Source organism: Rattus norvegicus, chromosome 9 (genome assembly GCF_021556685.1).
Source record: "Rattus norvegicus strain SHRSP/BbbUtx chromosome 9, alternate assembly SHRSP_T2T, whole genome shotgun sequence".
Taxonomy (NCBI): Eukaryota; Metazoa; Chordata; class Mammalia; order Rodentia; family Muridae; genus Rattus; species Rattus norvegicus.
Genome location: NC_141542.1, coordinates 51,352,132 through 51,371,547, shown reverse-complemented (window position 1 = coordinate 51,371,547; position 19,416 = coordinate 51,352,132). Strand labels below are relative to the sequence as shown.

At 46.6% G+C, this 19,416-nt stretch overlaps 1 protein-coding gene across 20 annotated transcripts in view; it reads right to left on the bottom strand.

The window, feature by feature from the left end:
- The window catches only part of Dst (dystonin), a 394,204-nt gene that overhangs the window by 336,693 nt on the left and 38,095 nt on the right, over positions 1 to 19,416 (bottom strand). For all 20 annotated transcript variants that reach the window (XM_087565925.1, XM_087565930.1, XM_087565928.1 and 17 more), the window contains exon 3: positions 741 to 941. In XM_087565925.1, the coding sequence (XP_087422051.1) occupies positions 741 to 941 (201 nt within the window). The remainder of the gene's footprint in view (positions 1 to 740; positions 942 to 19,416) is intronic.

Sequence of the window (19,416 nt, the reverse complement as noted above, 5' to 3'; positions counted from 1 at the left end):
GCAGCAGGCAGGTGACCATGACTCTGAAGAGGAAGCCTCGAGCTCACATCTTCAGACTACAGCCACTAGAGAGGGGGGCTGATTGGGAATGGCTTAGGCTTTTGAAACCTCTTAGTCCATACTGAGGGAGACATCTCCTCCAACAAGGCAGCACCTCCCTGTCCTTCCCAAACAGTTCCACTTAACTGTTTAGGGGGAAGAGCGAGCATTCAAATACATGAGCCTATGGGGGGCCATTCTCGTTCAAACCACCATAGTTAGGGAGATAGAGCCTTCTGCCTTCCTACAGTTGAAAGGGCATAATTAGGCTCTTCTAGAGCTACCCTGAGCTGAGTCCCAGGCCTAGAGGCTCCAAGAAGGGGATCAGCTACCAGCATAGATTCCAGTTCCAGCCCCTCTTCAGTGCTTTCCCTCTCCTGTTGCTATGATGAATTAGCTCACCTCAGCCTGCCAGCATGTCAACTCTAGAGCCCCTCAGCCTCATTCTAGACCATAGCTTCAAGGGCACCAGGAATTCCCTAGGGTTTAGATCAGTTCTGTCTGACACTGGCCTGCTCCTGCCTCTGGCAAGGACCTACCCAACACCTTCTTGGAAAGCACAACCCTTCCTTTATGTGAACTCACAGTCGCTTTGTGGGGGTAACAACAGGACAGCCCAATTATTTGATCCAAACTTATTTAAGAGAATGATTTCACCATCTGTTATTCAACACTCTTACAAAAGGCAGCTCTCTACTTACAGGCCTTCTGGTTGAAGCACCTTGAACAGAGTGATAGAATTCCGGCTGCACCCGGCTAATTTTCTTGATCCTCCGCTTCCTCCCTGATGACTCTTGCTCACTCTGATGGTGAACTTCCACCACAGGCTTCACTTCTTCCAGCCGGGCAGCTGCAGCCGCTGCAACTCGCCTCCTGATGTGTCGGGGGCTCGCTCGGAATCCCTGTGGCAGGAAACACACACAGGAATTCAGATTCCCACTGAACCTGTATAAATGTTTTCTGGAGTTAGTTAAACTGAGTACTTCCCCAAGTCCCCCTAGTCAGTGAAATCCTTTACATTCCCAAAGTGAATCCAAGAGGTTCAACATGCGTGTAAAAACTTTCCACAGGGCTCAGGGCACTTCTAAGTTAGAAAATGACCTTGAGATCTAGTAAGTTGATGGAGGAATGAAAAGGAGAAGGGGACCCTGTTCTACTTCCGTATTGTTCTGATGAGTGATGAATAATACACCTAGTTGACAATGTCCATGGAGGACAGGGTGGGACAGAGAACACGAGACCATGTGGATGATTAGTTTGAAATGCCAAGGGCACAATCTAAAAGTCACCTGGGAAGCAAGCAAGACTCAATGAGGAACTTTCTAGATCAGGCTTGTAGGCATGTATATGAGTAACTGCCTTGACTATATTAATCGAGGTGGGAAGATCTGCCCATTGTGGGCAGCATCATTCCCTATGTCTGGATCCTGGAGTCTATAGAAAAGGAAAGATATGGGGCACAGGTAACCATGTATGCATTCCTTCTCCCTCTGCTCCTGACTGTGGGTATAACTTGACTGTTCAGGTTAGTATCATGACATTCTTTTTTTTTTTCTTTTTTCTTTTCTTTTTTTCGGAGCTGGGGACCAAACCCAAGGCCTTGTGCTTGCTAGGCAAGCGCTCTACCACTGAGCTAAATCCCCAACCCTGTATCGTGACATTCTTATAACACTGGACTGTGGCCTGGAATTGTAAGCCAAATAAAATCTTGACTCCCTAAAAATTACTTCTGTTTTTGTCCTTAATTTACTACATCAACAGACATGATTGGTAAAGTGCCCCTCTGCCCTTCTGAGAGCAGAATCTCTTCAGAGGGTCCGTACAGATGCAGAGCGTCATTACCTCATACAAAGGGACAATCAAGGATGTGAACTTGGGAGCAATGGATGCGCCTGTGTCAGATGCTGACCAGTTGATAAAGCCACACGACTTATTAAACATTCCTGACTTCAATTCCCTAGCCCTCGAAATGTTCACACTCTCCTCATAAGACTTTTAGCCTCTAAACAAAGGTCACAGGTAAAATGCAGAGCAGCCCATCTCGAAAAAAGCAGGTACTTGATAAAAGCGGTCCCACGTGATCTTTCTCTCTTGAGGTAAGCATATAGCTCTTCAAACAGAGAAACAAGTTCAAATAAACCACAAAAGTCACAGTGAAAGCCAGACTTGGTGGCCCATGCCCATCACCTGAGCACTCAGGAAGTGGAGGTAGGAGGTGCAGGAGTTCAAAGCTGGTCCTCGTTAGACCCTATCACAAACAAGCGAGCAACGAACAAACAGATACATAAAAAAAAATGTATTCTGTGTGAAAAGAACTTCAGAGATTATGGGGGGGGGGGGCCTCAGTCCTCTAGTGGCAAGAGAACAAACAGCAATTTGCCAGAAAACCAAAGAAGTGATTCACACTGAGTTCACAAACAAATGTGATTCACACCAAGTTCACAAACACACAAGCACCAGTCTCAGGGGTAGCAGACCTCAGGGAAAGGAACTGAATGGAGCGGAGATTACTCTATATTTGGCTTAGTTTAGTGGACCGCAGGCCCTCGAAGACCGAATAGCACTTACGTTCCAGGCAAGGGGCAGGACTTAGGAATGAACGAATACGTAAAATGGCAGGTACACGTATGAAGTATTTACGAGCCACGGAGATGCTACCTGATGGCAAGCCAGCAGGAGAGTGAAAGTCAGGCAGGGATGGAAATTAAAGGGGTCAGTAAGCAACAGATATTCGGGGAGGGGAAGGCTCTGCGTTACAGTTTGTCTGAATTTTAGAAGAGACATAAAAGCCATGAAAAGATTGCAGTGAGATTGACACCACCAGAAAAGAAGCATGTCGTAAAGAAAGTCTGATCATGGTTGTGACCGGTTCAGAAAGATTAGAGTGTGCAGAGGACTTCTCACTGAAGAACCTGGAGGTGGGCCGGCATCTGAGTGTGGAGACCTTAAACATGAACTAGGGGCCATGAAACACAGGAGCGTACGTAGTGCTGTGGTCAACAGAGATGAACAAGGAGATTTTCAAAATTAACATCCCTGTCTGGATCAGCTCTCCTCATATCAGCCTGCTCCCATCCTCCCTGTGTGAGCTCAGCTGGCCCTCTTTAACTCAAAATAGTTCCGGAAGATCTCTGCAGCCCCCACACAGCCCAGGAGGTATTACAACAGCTGCCACCAGGAAGAGGATTAGGGACAGGGAGCTGGGGTCAACTGCAAGCCGTGTTTAAAGTAGAAGTTGGGTCACCCAAACGAACTAGTAACCATGGACTTGCCTGGAGTTCAAGCCTACACTCCTGTCCTCAGCTGAATCGGACTCACAGAGGATAATTTCTGTAAAGACGGAGACTCTCAAGGAGGATGATTTACTCTAACCACCAGGTGGCATTAACTATCACTGCTGACTTCTCTAGTAAAGGAGTGAACTAAGGTTTACTCGATAGAAATGGAGATTCTCTTCTGTGAACGATAAGCAGCTGTCTTTTGCTGGGTTCCCGGCATTGCTAACAGTCTTCAGTGAGCCACAAACCCTAGAAACACTTAGGAGGTGAGCATCACCTAAAACTCTCTTAAAGTCACACACGCACTTAGAGTACAGCCTAATTCCGCAGTTGTTTTGGAGAGCAAGAATCCGTCCATCCCAACTCTTCTTGAACTGTCCAAGAACACTCGGTGAAAAATCTGGATTTGTTTTGGATTTTATTGCTTAAATTATATTTGTGTGTGTGTGTGTGTGTGTGTGTGTGTGTGTGTGTATCTGCATCTGCATGTGCATTTGTATCTATCTGTATGTTCATGCACAAGTGTCTGTGTGTATATGTAGGATGTGTGTGTGGTGTGTATGTATGTGTGCATGTGTGTCTATATGTACATGTGTATCTGTATATAAATGCACAAATATGTCCATGTATGTGGTGTGTATGTGTGTGTGCATATGTCTGTGTGTGCATGTGTACAAGTGTATCTATGTGGGTGCATGGGGGGGTGCATGTGGTGTGCACGTAGTGTGTATGTGTATCTGTATGTACTTACACATGTATAGTATGTCTATATGAGTGTAGGGTGTATGTGTACTATGTATGTGTGTGTGCATGTGTGTATGCATGAGCATAAGTGTGTGTGTGTGTGTGTGTGTGTGTGTGTGTAGGGCTGTGGTGTGCATGTATGTCTCTGTGTATATGTGTATCAGTATATCTAAATGTGTGTGCATGTGGAATGTGTGTATGTGTGTACATGTGGTATGTGTGTGTGTATGTGTGTGTGTGTGTAGGGCTGTGGTGTGCATGTATGTCTCTGTGTATATGTGTATCAGTGTATCTAAATGTGTATGCATGTGGAGTGTGTGTATGTGTGTACATGTGGTATGTGTGTGTATGTGGGGTGTATATGTGTGTGTGAGTGTGTCTGCACACGCGTGCGCGTGTGCAAGTGTATGCTATGGTGCACCTGTAGAGGTCAGAGCACAACTACAGAAGCAGGCTCTCCTCCCACCCACCATATGGGTCCAGGATTGACCTCCAGCTGTCAGATCTGGTGGCAAACACCTTTACCTCCTGGGCCATCCTGCTAGCTCATAGAATTGCTTTTTCTATGAGTAGCAAAAGTAGAAATTAACTAAAATCATCTTTCCCAAGCTTTCACCCAACCTGCATAGTTTTTTGATTTGAATCTTACCACTGCTACTCAGATCTCTATAAATCCTACTCTAAATATAATCGCTTTATCTCACGACCACATTTTCTAAGCATTAGAGCACAGCATACACGGTTTGCACTTAGCCCATCTGGATCCACCACGGCCTCTGCTATTTCCTAGCTGTGTGTTCTTGGTTAGACACGTGACTATTTCCTCACCTATAAAATGAGCATTAAAACTAATCACCCCACAGGTGTGCAGAGGTGAACAATGACTTCACCTGTGCAAAGCATAAATTCCCGGTATGCATAAGGACAGAAGTGTCTGCTGTGATTACTACGTATTACTTATATAAATAAAATATATTCTCAAATATACCCATGGGTGAAAGGAAGACTAGTCTCACTTCTTCCTGAAGATACGAGAGGCCTGATCCCTGGCTGAGAGTTCCCGCGCACACACTCTGCAGTGAGTCTAACCACTGCGCTCACCTGCCGGGGTCCTATTACTCGACACTGGAGACTGGGTGTGGTTTTCCTGCGTCCATCATGATGCACTGATAATACTGTAACACTTCCTGGCTCCTGTGCCAGCAAGTTTCAGGCAATTCAGAGCTGTGATGGCTGATACTAGGAAAGGGAAACCATCGCAGGACGGCCTGCTTTATTTCCCCGTCACTGTGACAGTTCACCGTCCTTACGTTATTATTACTGGATATTTATTTACATTTCAAATGGTATCCTCTTTCCCAGTTTCCCCTCTGCAAATCTGCATACCATCCCCCATCCCCCTGCTTCTATAAGGGTGCTCCCCCTCCCACACACCGAGTCCTGCCTTCCCGCCCTGGCATTCCTCTATACTAGGGAATCGAGCCTTCACAGAACCAAGGGCCTCTCCTCCCACTGATGCCGGACAAGGCCATCCTCCACTACATATGCGACTGGAACCATGGGTCTGTCCATGTGTGCTCTTTAATTGGTGGTTTAGTCTCTGAGAGCTCTGGGGAATCTGCTTAGTTGATATTGTTGTTCTTATGAGGTTGCAAACCCCTTCAGCTCCTTCAGTCCTTTCTCTAACTCTTCCATTGGGGTACCCTGTTCTCAGTCCAATGGTTGGCTGCGAGCATCCCCATCTGTATTTGTCAGGCTCTGGCAGAGCCACTCAGGAGACAGCTATAACAGGCTCCTGTCAGCAAGCACTTCTTGGCATCCCCAATAGTGACTGGGTTTGGTGTTTGAGGATGGGCTGGATTCCCAGGTGGGACAGTCTTTGGATGGCCTTTCTTTCAGTCTCTGCTCCACTCTTTGTCCCTGTATTTTCTCCTGTGAGTATTTTGTTACCCCCAGTCCTTACTGTATATATAATACTCGCTTGTCCTAAACACTATAAGCCTTGACCTGACAGAAGGACATTTTACTTTAAGCCAGCAGGTGGTGCTATAAGCTCTTTTTGGTATTAGGATTGGACGGGATGGAGTCCTTTTCTCTCTCTATCCATTTGACTTTGATACCAGCGGGTAGACAGGGTTAGGGAATTGGGAGGGGTGGCGGATTACCAAGAGGTTGCCTGTAACTCTCACACCCTAACATTTCATCAAAAGAACAGCTTGGGCCTTGACCTGGCCACAAAGCTAGCGGATGAACTCTCGATGATCAATACAATGAGACGTCCCTTCCTGACCCCACACTAACAAAAGGCACACAGCTAATGGAAGGCAGGAAGTACAGTGACCCAGCAGCCCCGCCACAAGGCTAACAAAATAAGAAGGTAAACTCCCCATCACAAGTATGAAGGGCCAAATCAGACAGGGAGGGGAGTGTGTGTGTGTGTGTGTGTGTGTGTGTGTGTGTGTGTGTGTGTGTGTGTGTGTGTTTTAAGAGAGACAAAGACCATGAAGTTGTGCCAGCAGGGAGGTGAGGGATAAGCTGGAGGAGTCGGGGCAAGGGAGGGAATAGGGTCAAAATATATTGTATGAAACACTAAATAAAAACAACTATGATTGGCTCGCTCCAACCTCACACGCCCATCCTGACTTTCGGGGTCACAGAACATCCTCTCACTGGACAGTACCAGAAAGGACGGTAACAGAATACAGCTAGTTACCTCTTCCTCGGCCGGTGTGAGGAAACAAGACTGTAACTTATACTCCTGGGCAGACTTCACGACCTCTTCAATACAGACCTCCACAAATAAAGCCACAGGAGGCTGGGTCTTGGTTTTTCTGGTTCACCTACCTTCCCTCCCTGCCCTGTGTCCTAACCTTTTCCTGAGCTCCAGTTTTATTAAATATTTCCTTCACCTTTGTTTTCATGTTGGGTTCTCTAGGAAAGGTGTTTAGAGGGAGCCTCCCTACCCTTAGGCCACCTCAAGCTTGGCCGTCGTTTCTGCTCTCTGGTAACACCTGTGTCGAGTGTTTTTCCCAGCTTGGCGAAAACCTAGACGTATGGGGGGGGGGGGATCACAATGGAGGAAGTGTCTCAATGACACTGATCTGTGGGTGTGTCGGGGGAAATCCTCTTGACTGCTAACGGATATGGTAGGGCACATCCCCGGGCAAGCACTCTGGGATGTTTAAAAAAGCAAGCAGAGGGACAATCAGGATTGCCTGGCTTCTGGGGTGGCCAGGGCAGTGTTGGTTCCTCAAGTGACCACCCACAGCTATGGCCAGGGGTGTGGGGGTCAGGGAGAGGCGGGGAGCTCAGGTTCCAGATGCCTGTAGGAAGGAGCTCTTTACAAGGCCAACAAACACCACGTTCTGCACAGCCTGGCCCTGTTAGGGGTACCCTATTGTAGAAAACCCGTCTGGACAGGGTAACTGCTAACTTCGGGAACTACTTTATTCTGCACCGGGCTCTGAGTGGAGACACTAGGATCCAGACTCTGGGGCCTGTTGGAGGGAGCCTGCTGATCTTGGGCTGGCTTGCCTCGGCTTTTTGAGGTCTCTTGTATAAGAGCCCAGTCCTGGCCTTTCTGGGTAATTGGGCACAGAGGGAAGGGGGGAATGTTGAAGGAGAAAAGAAGTTAAAAGAAAAACTCAAATTTAAAAACAAAAGCAAGCTGAGCATCAGGGCAAGTAAGGCAGAAAGCCCTGTGCCTCTCTGCTCCACATCTTACCTAGCGCTCCAGCCCTGGCTTCTCCTCGCCAGCAGCCAACTTCCCCCAAGCTCTCTTGGCCAGTGCTTTATCAAAGCAAACTAGAACGATACCAACCCCTTTAAATAGGTGTTGTACATTTATAAGTCTCCACTGTAGGGGACTTCGCCCGACTTCACAAGACACAGTCTTCAGTGTGTGTGTGTGTGTGTGTGTGTGTGTGTGTGTGTGTGTGTGTGTGTGTGTGTGTTCTGGTGAAAAGACTGAGCTTGAGATAAACCCCCTTAGACTTTAATTAAGCACATAATAGAGTACTGTTAAACACAGGTACGATGTTGGACAGAAGGTCTCTACTCCCTGTCCAGCTCCTCTGGGCTCTGTCAGAAATGGCTTCATTCTCTGAATCTGTGGATTTGAAACTTCCAGCTTCCTCAGGAGCAAACGGAAGGTGCAGTGCTCCCCTTTCTGTGACTACATTACCACTGCTAGCATCGAGTCCCCAACACTCATCCGTATTGGAAACACCACGGGGATTTCTTCCTTTTAAGGGGATGATAATCACCGAGTGCCAGGTTTTCCTCATTCACTTATCAGGTGACTGACATTAGATTATTGGCATATCAGCCATTTTAAGAGATGTGTAATAGATGTGGGTGTTGAAGATCTTGATTAAATTCTCTTGGATAAATAACCAGAAGTAGGATCCTGTGATCATATGATAATTCCATTTTTATTTGAGAAACCTTTGTTCTATACCGTTCGTCATCATTACTATACTACTTTACACACCCTGAAACAACACAGAAGGTGTGCAATTTCTCTACATTCAGACAAGACCTTTTAAAATGCCACCACCGCCGCCGCCCCTGCCGCCGCCCATCTGGGCACGTGACTGTAGCGACTATGGAGGCCAGGAGAGGGCATCGTACCCCATGGCCTAGACATTACAGGTGATTGTGAGCCATCTGATGTGGGTGCTGGGAACCTATGCAGGTCCTCTGGAAGAAGGGTACAAGCTCTTCACCCACAAGCCACCCCTCCAGCTCCTGACAGCATGTTTTTGCGAGTCATTTAGCAGGTGATACCTCACTGTGATGTCTTGATGACTAATGGTATCTCAATACATTATTCCGTTAAGATGCTCCAGGGTACTTACAGCTGGCCTGTGAATAATCTGACACGGCCCGCAGGTTGACTCAGAGAATTAAAGCTCAAGTGTGCAAGCCTTGGAACATTAAACAGAGGCACATAAAGACTGAAAAGAATTAAGAGGAATTCAGTAGTTCCAGTATCTAAAGACCTACTGAGGCTGGCTAGTTCTTGTCTGTTTTAAGCGGTAGACTTGGCTACCAATCCTACCTTCTCTCTGTAATTGCTTTTGGTTCAAGTCAGGTATGTTACCTGTAAATAAGAACCTTAAGTGTGGGTCTGTGAGTGCTTAGCTGAGTGCTAGCACACATGTAATGACTCACTGCTCTCTGCTCTTAATTGTGGACATGATGTGACTAAGGGCTTCCAGCTCTGGCCACCTCTACTTCCCACCATGATAAACTGTATAACCTGGAATTGTGAGACAAATGAACTCTCTCTCTCTCTCTTAAGCTGCATCTGCAAGGGTATTTTGTCACGGTAAAAGAAAATAAAACCAAGACCTCCATCAAAGCCCCTCCTTTGAGAGTTTGATGGAGAAATACTGGGGCCTGAGAGTCTGTATTTTTGTTTTAATGATTTGTTTATTTATTTTATGAGTACACTGTAGCTGTCTTCAGACACACCAAAAGAGGGCATCGGATCTCACTACAGATGGTCGTGAGCCACCATGTGGTCACTGGGAATTGAACTCAGGACCTCCGGAAGAGCAGTCAGTGCTCTTAACCGCTGAGCCATCTCTCCAGCCCCCGAGAGTCTGTATTTTTAACAGGCTGCCAGCAGATTCTAATCCTGTAGGTGTGCAGATCAAGCTTGCAGTACCTGTCCCGACAGAGGCTGTACAGCCCTTCCATTGACTGACACATCAGCACGGAGACTGCACACACACAGAAGCTGCTAGTCCAGTCAGTCCAGATGGGTCCTGCCAGTGGCCTCTCCAGACACCGGTGTGGCTGTGGATTTAGAGTTGCAAGAAACTCAACTGTGTGCATCCACGACACAGCCGAGCTTGCTTTCTTAGAGTTCTACCAAATCGCTTACACAAATACAGTGTGATTCTGCACCCCAAATCACCTGCGACCACAAGCACTGACTGCGTTGCTGGAGAAGTAAATATTAAAACACCAAAAGGAGACTGCTGAGTTTGGAATTACTTGACACATGACATCTTCTCTAGAGACAGTAAGCACTTTGAACTTGTAGACGTAAGACGAACTAGAGGGCATCAGTGTGCACAAAGAAAAAAACCCCACTCCCCTCCTGGCTGACATTTCCAGTCCAGAATGTTGTGCAAATCCTTTAATTTTTTCCAGTCATTATCAGTTAATTAAAAGTTCTCTGTTGCCATTTACAAAAAAAAAAAAAAAATTGGCCTCATCGTCACGAGGTCACCTCCCTCTTCAGCTTCCCAAAAAGGAGCCATAAAAAAATACTCATACATCTTCCGTGCCAACAAATGCTAAATCAGACTGCTCACAATCTGACCACTTCTGCTGAGACTACTTTTAAACCAACCAATCTGCCTCTCTGCCTTCTGGAACCGTCGTACATGATCTGGCGGCCGCAGGCTCCACAGACAGCAGCCAAGTTTTCTCCGTGGTCTCTTCAAATCAGTTCTCATTACACTTGAGAAGGCTGAGGGTGGGGCTCAGCGCGCTGTGAGACGACCTCCTAATCCCTTACTGTGACCTAGCCAATGCTTCGGCTGCTAATCATGTGTGGCTACTTTCATTCAAACTTTATTTTACTTTGTTATTTTTTTTTAATTTTTTTCAGACTATTACACACGAGTGCTGTGTTTACATCACTTACAATTCCCCCTCCTCCTCCAGTTCTTCCTGTGTTCACCTCTTAAATTCATGATCTCTTCAGTCACTATTACATATATGTACATATGTGTATATAAGCACAACCAACGGAGTCCATTTAGTGCTTATCATACGTGTGTTTGTGTAGGTTGATATCGTTATACAGGTGAAGGCAGGTAGAGGATAGAACAAGGCCTGTCATTGAATGAGAAGGAAGGATGGGCGGGAGAAAAGTTTTAGAGAGGAGACAAGCGTGAGAGGAAAGCAGCCGAGAGAACATGGAGGTGGATGTTAAGATTCCTCTCTGCACATTTACAGGTTGTTATGAATGTTCTTAAGGGATGGATGTTTATAAGGCTTTGTATGTCTAGGTGGGCAATTATATCTTATCAGTTGGATCAGAGGTTATTGTGTTGTGTGTTCTTTCATGTGGCGACTTAATTGAGTTCAAGAGAGTGTGTGGTGGAGGGACACACTGGGCCCGCCACTGAATTGATATGTGTATGCCTGGCATGGTGGCAACCTGCCTAGGGTACCTAGATGAGTAAAGAGATTGCTGCTGGGCCCAGAGAGTAGCCATCGGCAGTGTGATATGGGATGGAGCCTAGTGACTGAGATGAAAATATCCCACAGATGCCATGTGGCCCTACGGTGTCAGCCCTAGTGAGGGATAAAAGAAACCCTTTTTAATTTTACGGCAACGTGTTTGCTTAGGGGTGACCACTTGAAAACACATAACCTATCTGGGCTCTTCCCTGGAGAAGACCAGTTCTCTCTCAGGAGGCAATGACCACCTGTATCCCTTCATCTAAGGGTAGGACCATGTGGAAATTCTCCCATCTATATTGCCATGTCAACTAGCGTGGTCATTATTCTGGACTTGTTCAGATAACCATATTGAGAATTCATGGGTACAGCATCCTTGCCATGTATAGAAAAAAATTGTCTCTCAACGTTATCCGTGTCCTTCATGTTCCCTGGGCCTCAGGTGCCAGGGCTGTGCTGTAGATGTATGTACTGGGGCTGCGCACCATGCAGTTAGCCGTTTTCTCCATTTTGACCGGTTGTGAATTTCTGTAATGGTTGCTTCTGCTTTAAAGAGTAGCTTTCTCGAGGATGTGTATGTGTGTGAGAGAGAGAGAGAGTTACACTCATCTATGGGTGTAAGGAAGAGTATCAGGAATGTTGTTAAAGATTGTATGGGTTGAGGGGAATGGCTGAACAAGGTTCCCCTCTAAGGTCCATGACCTCAGCACCCATGGAGAGCGAGCTTGGTTTAATGTACCGGGTACGAATTCCCTCCTGTTGAGAGGGCTGTACAGGTAGACAGCTGCTGGTCACTCAAGGCAGAAAGGCGATGCCACTTTTGAAGATACCACACCATGGTGGGTATCTCCGTGGCTCACGGGTCCCTCAGCTGATGGAAGTATTGATCGAGTTTCTCCTTGGAAACTTGCAAAGCACTTTCCATCCCCTTCCCCCCCCCCCCGTCAGTTCTGCACTTCCTGTCCATGCTGACTTCAATCTCTGCTGCTGTTTCTCCCGTTTCTTCCTTCACAGCACACTGTTACCACTAGCCAGCCCCCTTTCCCACATCTCCTTCTCCCTCGCTCACCGACCATTTTATTACCTAGGTTTCTCCGGTCCCTCCAGATGATACCCTCACATCTAAATACCCGGAGCTAGAGTTCACAGATAAGGCAAACACACCGGGGATACGCCATGCATACGCACAGCGAGGTGGTATAGCAGATGCACTTTTAGCTTTGGGGGAATTACCCACACCGATTTCCATAATGGCTGCACGAGTCTACAATCCCACCGACAGCCAGTAAGGGTTCTCCTTCCCCATACATCCGTGCCAGCATCGTGGTCAGCCGTTTTCTTGATCTTAACCATTCTGGCTGGGGTGAGATGAGATCTCACAGTCATTTTTATTTGTGTTTCTATGAGTGCTAAGGATATTGAACACTTAAAAGATAAGTCCTTCCCCATCCCTTTTCTGTTGAGGACTAAGGAGTTCTCAGATCAATAGCCCACCTTTCCAATGGGCCGTTTGTTTCGTGGATTCTTTGGTTTTTGAGTTCTTTATATATTCTAGACGTTAGTCTTTTACAGAGCTTGCAAAGGTTCTTTCTCACTCTGTGGGGCTCTTCTTCACTCAACTGACTATTTCAAGCTTTTTAGATCGATGAAGTCAGTCCCATTCGTCAAATTTTGGCTGTAATTACTGAGCCAACAGAGTCCTGCTCAGAAAGTCTCTTCCTACACTCATATCTTATAGGGGCAGCCTATGATTTCTGGTACTCATGGTCATTCAAGATTCACATTAAGGTCTATGATCCAGTTAGGACTGGTTTTCATGCAGGCTGATAATAATCATGGGTGTGATTTAATCTTCTACAGGTGGATATTCCACTTCTCCAGCACCGTCTGTTGAAGACGCCACTTTGTCTCCAGTGCCTAATTTCGGCATCTCTGCCGTACGTCAGATGACAATAACAAACAGTCACGCCTGGGTCTTGTAGGTTGCTCCGCTGATCTACTGATCTGTTTCCGTGTCAGTGCCATGCTGTTTTCATCACTAAGCTTTGTAGTGTAGTTTGAAATCCGGCATGGTAATTCCTCCAGCACTGCTCCTTTTGCTCAGGATAGCTTCAGCTATCTGGGGTCTTTGGTGGTACCGAATGCAGTTTAGAATTTCTACTTCCGCCAAAAATGTCCTGGAAATTTCCACTGGAATTGCACTGGATTTATAAGTGGTCATCTTCACAATATTAATTTGACCAACCCATGAGCTTGGTATGTCTTTCTAGTAGCTTCCTTAATCTCCTACAGAAATGTGAAGTTTTCAGTGTAGAGGTCCCTCATCTCCTTCATCAGGGTTATTATCCCTACATAGTTTTGCTGTTGTTTTTGTTTTGTGTGAGTGAGTGTGTGTGTGCGTGTGTGTGTGGTGTGTGTGTGCTCATATGTGTTTGTGTGATTCCCATACTCTTTGTTTAAATGGTCCAATTCCTCTACCTCATCTTCAAGTGCTGAAATCTACTTGACCCGTTCTACACAGAAGCTTTTGTACTAGTTACATTCCTGCTGTGATAGGGCAGCTTATGGAAGGGAACCTCTGTCTGGGCTTATGGTTCTAGACGGGTAAGACTCCACGGTGGCAGAAAGAGCACAGCAACAAGAAGCAGGCATGGCAGCGGAACAGGAAGCCCATCCCGCACATCTTGAGTCAGAATCACGAATCAGAGAGAACCGACTGGCAGTGGCTCTCAGAGCCTAACTCCAGTGACATGCACATGCTTTCTCCAGCCCATAACTCCTCCTAAATGTCCTCACGAAGCTCCACCCGGGGACCTAGCGTCCAAACATCTGAGGCCATGGAGAACGTTCTCATTTAAGTCACCGTAGCTTCCCCTGAGGTTCAACTGGCCTGTTGAGCTTTTCAACTTCACCTTCATGCCAGCTTCAGTTATCTTCATAACTCTCTTCATTCAGTCCACTTTCAAATCCCAACTTGCCCTCACCCTTCATTCAGCTGTCTATTTGTCTTGGACGTTTTTGTTTTTTGGAGGTTTGTTTTGTTTTGTTTTTGTTTTTTCTTTTTCTATCCCCTTAAGTTCATTGAGCTGTTTGTGCCTTCTTTAAACTACTTCGGTAAAGTTGTTTATAATTGTTCTTTTAAATTCCGTGTCCTGGTGTTTATAGGTAATTCATCAGAGGACCCTTTAAAAGGACCAGGGGGCTGTGGTGGCACACCATTGTGGCATTTCATATTTATGTTTTTATTATGTGACTTGGGTGCGTTAACTTCTTTCTTTGGTTGTATGTCTGATGTGGAATTCTAGGCTGCCTCGGGTTAGGTCAGTGCAGAAGCTATGTGACCAGAGCTAGATTTTGTTGAGTATGAGGATGGTACAGACAGTCTTAGTTCTGGGAGACTCACCAGGGAACGCCGGTACTTAAGCAAAGCCAGTGCTTTAATTGTGCATCCACAGCCAGGCCTGGGAATGTAAGAATGGTGAGGGGAGGAGAGGCTTACTTCTGGGCAGATTCAACCAGGAGCTAGCCCCAGGCGTCTCATTTAAATATTAACTAGTTTATATTGAACTTCATGTTCATCAGTCTTCACTCGTCTGTGATTCTTTAGGTCCTCAGTGTCCTCTCCACATTGCTAATTTATGAAAACAGAAGCCTGAATTACGGATGGACAGTTTTGGGGAGCAGGACTGTAAACAATACGCGTCATTTCTCACATTTACTCAGTGGGGCTCAGTTACACAGCCATCACCTAAACTTGCAAGAAAAGAAAAAGAAAAAAAAAATAACTGAGGCCACACAATGTGGCGGTTTGAATATGCTTGGCCCACGGGGAATGGTAGAGAGGAGGTGTGGCCTTGTGGGAGGAAGTGGGTCACTGTGGGGGTGGGCTTTGCAGGGTCTCCTATGCTCAGGCTCCACCCCTTGCAGAAGAGAGCTTCCTCCTAGTTGCCTGAGGATGCCAGTCTCTCCTGTTTGCCTTTGAATGAAGAGGAAGAACTCTCAGCTCCTTCTCCAGCCCCAAGCCATGCTCTCTGCCATGATGATAATGGACTAAACCTCTGAAACCAGCCCCAGTGAAATGTTTGCCTTTATAAGAATTGCCTTGGTCATGGCGTCTCTTCACAGCAATGCAGACCCTAAATAAGACATACGTGGAGAAGGATGTAACGGGTGTTAGAGAGCAGCAGAGTACCATTGAGCTGTGGAATGAGTACCATGGAGGGGTCCAGCTTCCCTGTCTAGCAATGTGGGCCTTCTGACCACAACTCTTCAGGCCTCAAACACAATTAGGACCAGACAAATCGCATTTGCGCAACTCATCGCGCAGATACATGTAACTGGAGCTGCGTGTCTCTCAAATTCCTCTTAGCGCTGATGAGCTTTTACTTACACCCAACTCTCTCTTCACACACAGTAACTGTGCAACGTCTGGTTTCCAAGTGTTGCTGAAGACCCAAACACTGTGCGTGAATCATCCTACTGTTTCCTGTAGCTATCGTCACCCAAGAAGAGATGCTACTTTGATGCCCATTCTACAGGTAGGGAAGTAAGATAACTCGGAGTTATTAAGTATCTGATTCAGTAGTGAAACCCAGCTAAGCTGACCCAGACTCTCTGCCAGAGGTCAACAGGCTGTGGTTCTCCATACATCCCTTATGACAGTCGTTGCAAAGCTTCACGGGAAAGCAGCATCTATTCATTTGCATATTATCTAAGGCTTCAAGGCAATGCTGAGTAAGTGCAGTGACGATGTCAATGACCTGTTAAGTCAGAAATGCTTGCTATCTGGCCCTTTACAGGGGCATGTGGCTAATCCCTGCTCTCCAGCATCTTGAAGGGCCTTGAGCACTTTTACCACAGACTGAAGGGTAGTTCTGCCTTGGTGTTGGGTCCCCTAATCTGCACTCTCATCAGCAGCCTGACCTATGAAATACAAGGTCAGTGAAGCTCCCCTGTGGCAGCCATGTCTGCCCCATCTGTTTGAAGTTTCATAGACAGATAAAACAGCATCTGTTATGGTTTTCCAAACGCGTAGATGATACCACCAAAAATGCATTTGCTCGGTTTTTCTAAAAGACGATCGCACCTATTCCCTGGTGGGTTTTTCATACTTACGCTGGACTACCAAGAAAAAATAAAGCTTGCTCAATCTAATCGATGTTTATGCACGTAATACACTTTAATCATTGATCTTTCCTACCCTGGCTCTTTTGATTAGATCGAAAATGATCAGCCACTGAAAGACAGGATCTTTCCGAGGAGAAATTCTGCGCTGAAATTGACCCGTACTGTTTTTTAGCATAAATTCATCAATTCCACATTTTCTTTTAAATTCAATGAGCACCCCCTCCCCCCAAAAAATAAACATGCTTGGCCTGTAAAAGACTCTTGAGTAGGACACTAATGTCGTACTCCTAAAAGCCGAGTAGAGACTGCGTAACATATAAAGGTGAACAAGAGTAGCTTTCTCCATGCCGCAAGCCCCTGCCGGTTCTCCAGTTGCTAAAATTCTACCTGGAAGACCCCTTCTGCTCACCAGCTGGCCGCTTGGTCTGGTATCACACCCTTCCCCCTTCCCAATGCTAGCCCAATGCTGTGCTCGACAGTGAGGAGGAGGGTTTGCTTCTAACAGGGCAACCCTGGTATTTTCCGTGAGATCAGTGGGTGTTCTTGCAAATGGACTCCTCTCTTCTAACTCAGTTTCTCTCTCCCTCTCAGGAGCACTCCCCAGCCACTCTGCAGGCAGCTTCCATCTCCCGTCACAGCCTGCCCCCTCACGAAGTCTGAGTTCCTAAACAGAGCCAGCAGTGACGCTTAGGGACCTTATTTAGTCGTCAAAGACACAAAAGAATCAGCAACGAAAAGCTTCTGCAAGGACAGCAAACACATTAATACAAGGAAGGAGATCAGCACCAGTGGCTGGAAGTGATGGCACAGACTTTAATCCCGGCACTCGGGAGGCAGAGACAGGCAGATCTTTGAGTTTGAGGCCAGCCTGGTCTACAGAGTGAGCTGAAGACAGCCAAGGTTACACAGAGAATCCCAGTCTCAAAAACACCAAAGAAAAGAACAAGCTGAAGGTGGTGGTGCACACCTGTACTCAGGGTACTCGGGAGTCTGGGCCCGGAGGATTGTGAGTTCAAGGCCATCATCCGGGGCTACATTTTAGGAAGACCCTATCCCAAAAAAAGAAAAGAGAGAATAACTAGACAACACTGGCTCAAATATACATCTCAAACAGGTCCCAATATACTGCAGAAACAGTAGCCATACAGAATAGCAAAGTGGGTCACAGAATTCTAGAAGCATGCTTAAGAAGCCATACAGAGTTGAAGACAGGAAGGAAGGAAGACTGCCGGCAGGGCAGGAGCAGAGCCAGTGCAATCTGCTCTGGCAGCAGCTAGGTCTCACAGCCTTGGGCCCAGACAGCCGTCATGCGCAATGGCGGGCCCTATAAATAGCCCCGCCACAAGCAAATCACAACCCAGCCTTTGTAATTACAGACGAAATGTGAGCCCAATCTGTCTGCATACAGCCCTTTTCAGATTTAAAGAGTCACAGACAATAATCCCTGGTCTACAAATAAAAAGTCACCGTCGTAAAAACGTGTGCGCGAGAAATCCTTTCCAGGAAATGTGAACGGAATAAGCATATTTTGCAGAGAGCTCGCAAAGTCTGCAGCACCGCGCTCGCTCCTCAGCGCTCTCCAACCTGTCCCAGATCTAGGAGCTCTAAACTCCGAGGAGCTAAAAGCAAGATTTTGAGGTGAGATGTGACTATATATGATGAATGACGCTTAGAAACGGGCTCGAAAGCCTGTCACAAGAGAGAAGGCAGTGCAGAGAGGTGTGAGAAACCAAGAGGATCATGGGAGAAGCCAGGCAAGAAAGCAAGCAGAGAGGTGGGGCCAGGGACACACTGGAAGACAAAAGAACAGGCGGGGCTTTGACATTTTAAGCCATTCTAAAATCCTAAGTGCTTCTTTTTGTTAATTTGTCTTTTTTCGAACCCAGGGCCTCCTGCTTGCTAGGCAAGCGCTCTACCACTGAGCTGAAACCCCAACCTCTCCTAAGCCCTTCTTGAGTATCTCGGCAGCAATCCTTACAGTTTTCCCAATGGCCACTACAAACTCAGAGTTGTTAAGACACAAAAATTAGTTTATAAGGCAGTGAAGAAGAAACAAGACAAGATACAGGAGAGGACAATGGGCTAAGAGATAGGGGGGGAGGATGTTGGGGATTTAGCTCCGTGGTAGATGCCCTGAGTTCCGTCCTCAGCTAGAGGGTTAGGTTGGGGTTGGGGGTGGAATAACTAAAAGAGGTAGAGACTGGATGTGGAGGCAGCAGTGGCACACGCCTTTAATCCCAGCACTCAGGAGGCAGAGGTGGGCAGATCTCTGAGTTTGAGACCAGCCAGGTCTGACTTTATAGCTCTTTCCAGGACAGCCAGGGCTACACAAAGAAACACTGTTTCAAAAAAGCCAAGAGGGAGAAAGCGATAGAGAGAAGTGGATCAAAGAAAAGAAGTAAACACAAACAACTGGTAACACTATGGGGGGGTGTGGATAATCAATCTTACAACTAGGTCTGTTTTCAACAGCATCCTCCAAAAACCTGTTCTGAAGGAACAGCTTCAGCTTGAGGTCCACCTATTTCTGTTCTAAAGCACTGTTTCTGTAAGAAATTCCTGGGGTTGAAGCTGGCTCTATCCTATCTTGGGCAGGTTCAGCCACAGAGTAGATGGTGCAGCACCAGCTCAAGCAGTGAAGAGACAGGAGTGAGAGAAAGCAGCAAGACAAGCCTGTGGCAGCATGCAGAGGTCCCTGGGTCTGCATAGCCACCAAGGGCATCGTCGCATAAAACACAGGAACTGAGCAGTATTTTGGGGTAAAAGTCCCAAAACCCCTGCATGTCCTTCTTACCACCCTGCTCCCCCATGCTCTGAAACCTGCCCCAGATCTAGCAACTAGAAAGAATCTATCCATATGTCAACAACTACAGGTTGTTAAACATTTTAAACATCAATATCTCTACCAATGGGTGAATTTAATCAGTGCTACTGAAGTCTGATTTTGGAGTTCCGAATAGGACTTCAAACCCCAAAGGCAAAGAACTGTAGTTGCACAGGAAAGAAAGGCAGCAGCAGTCAG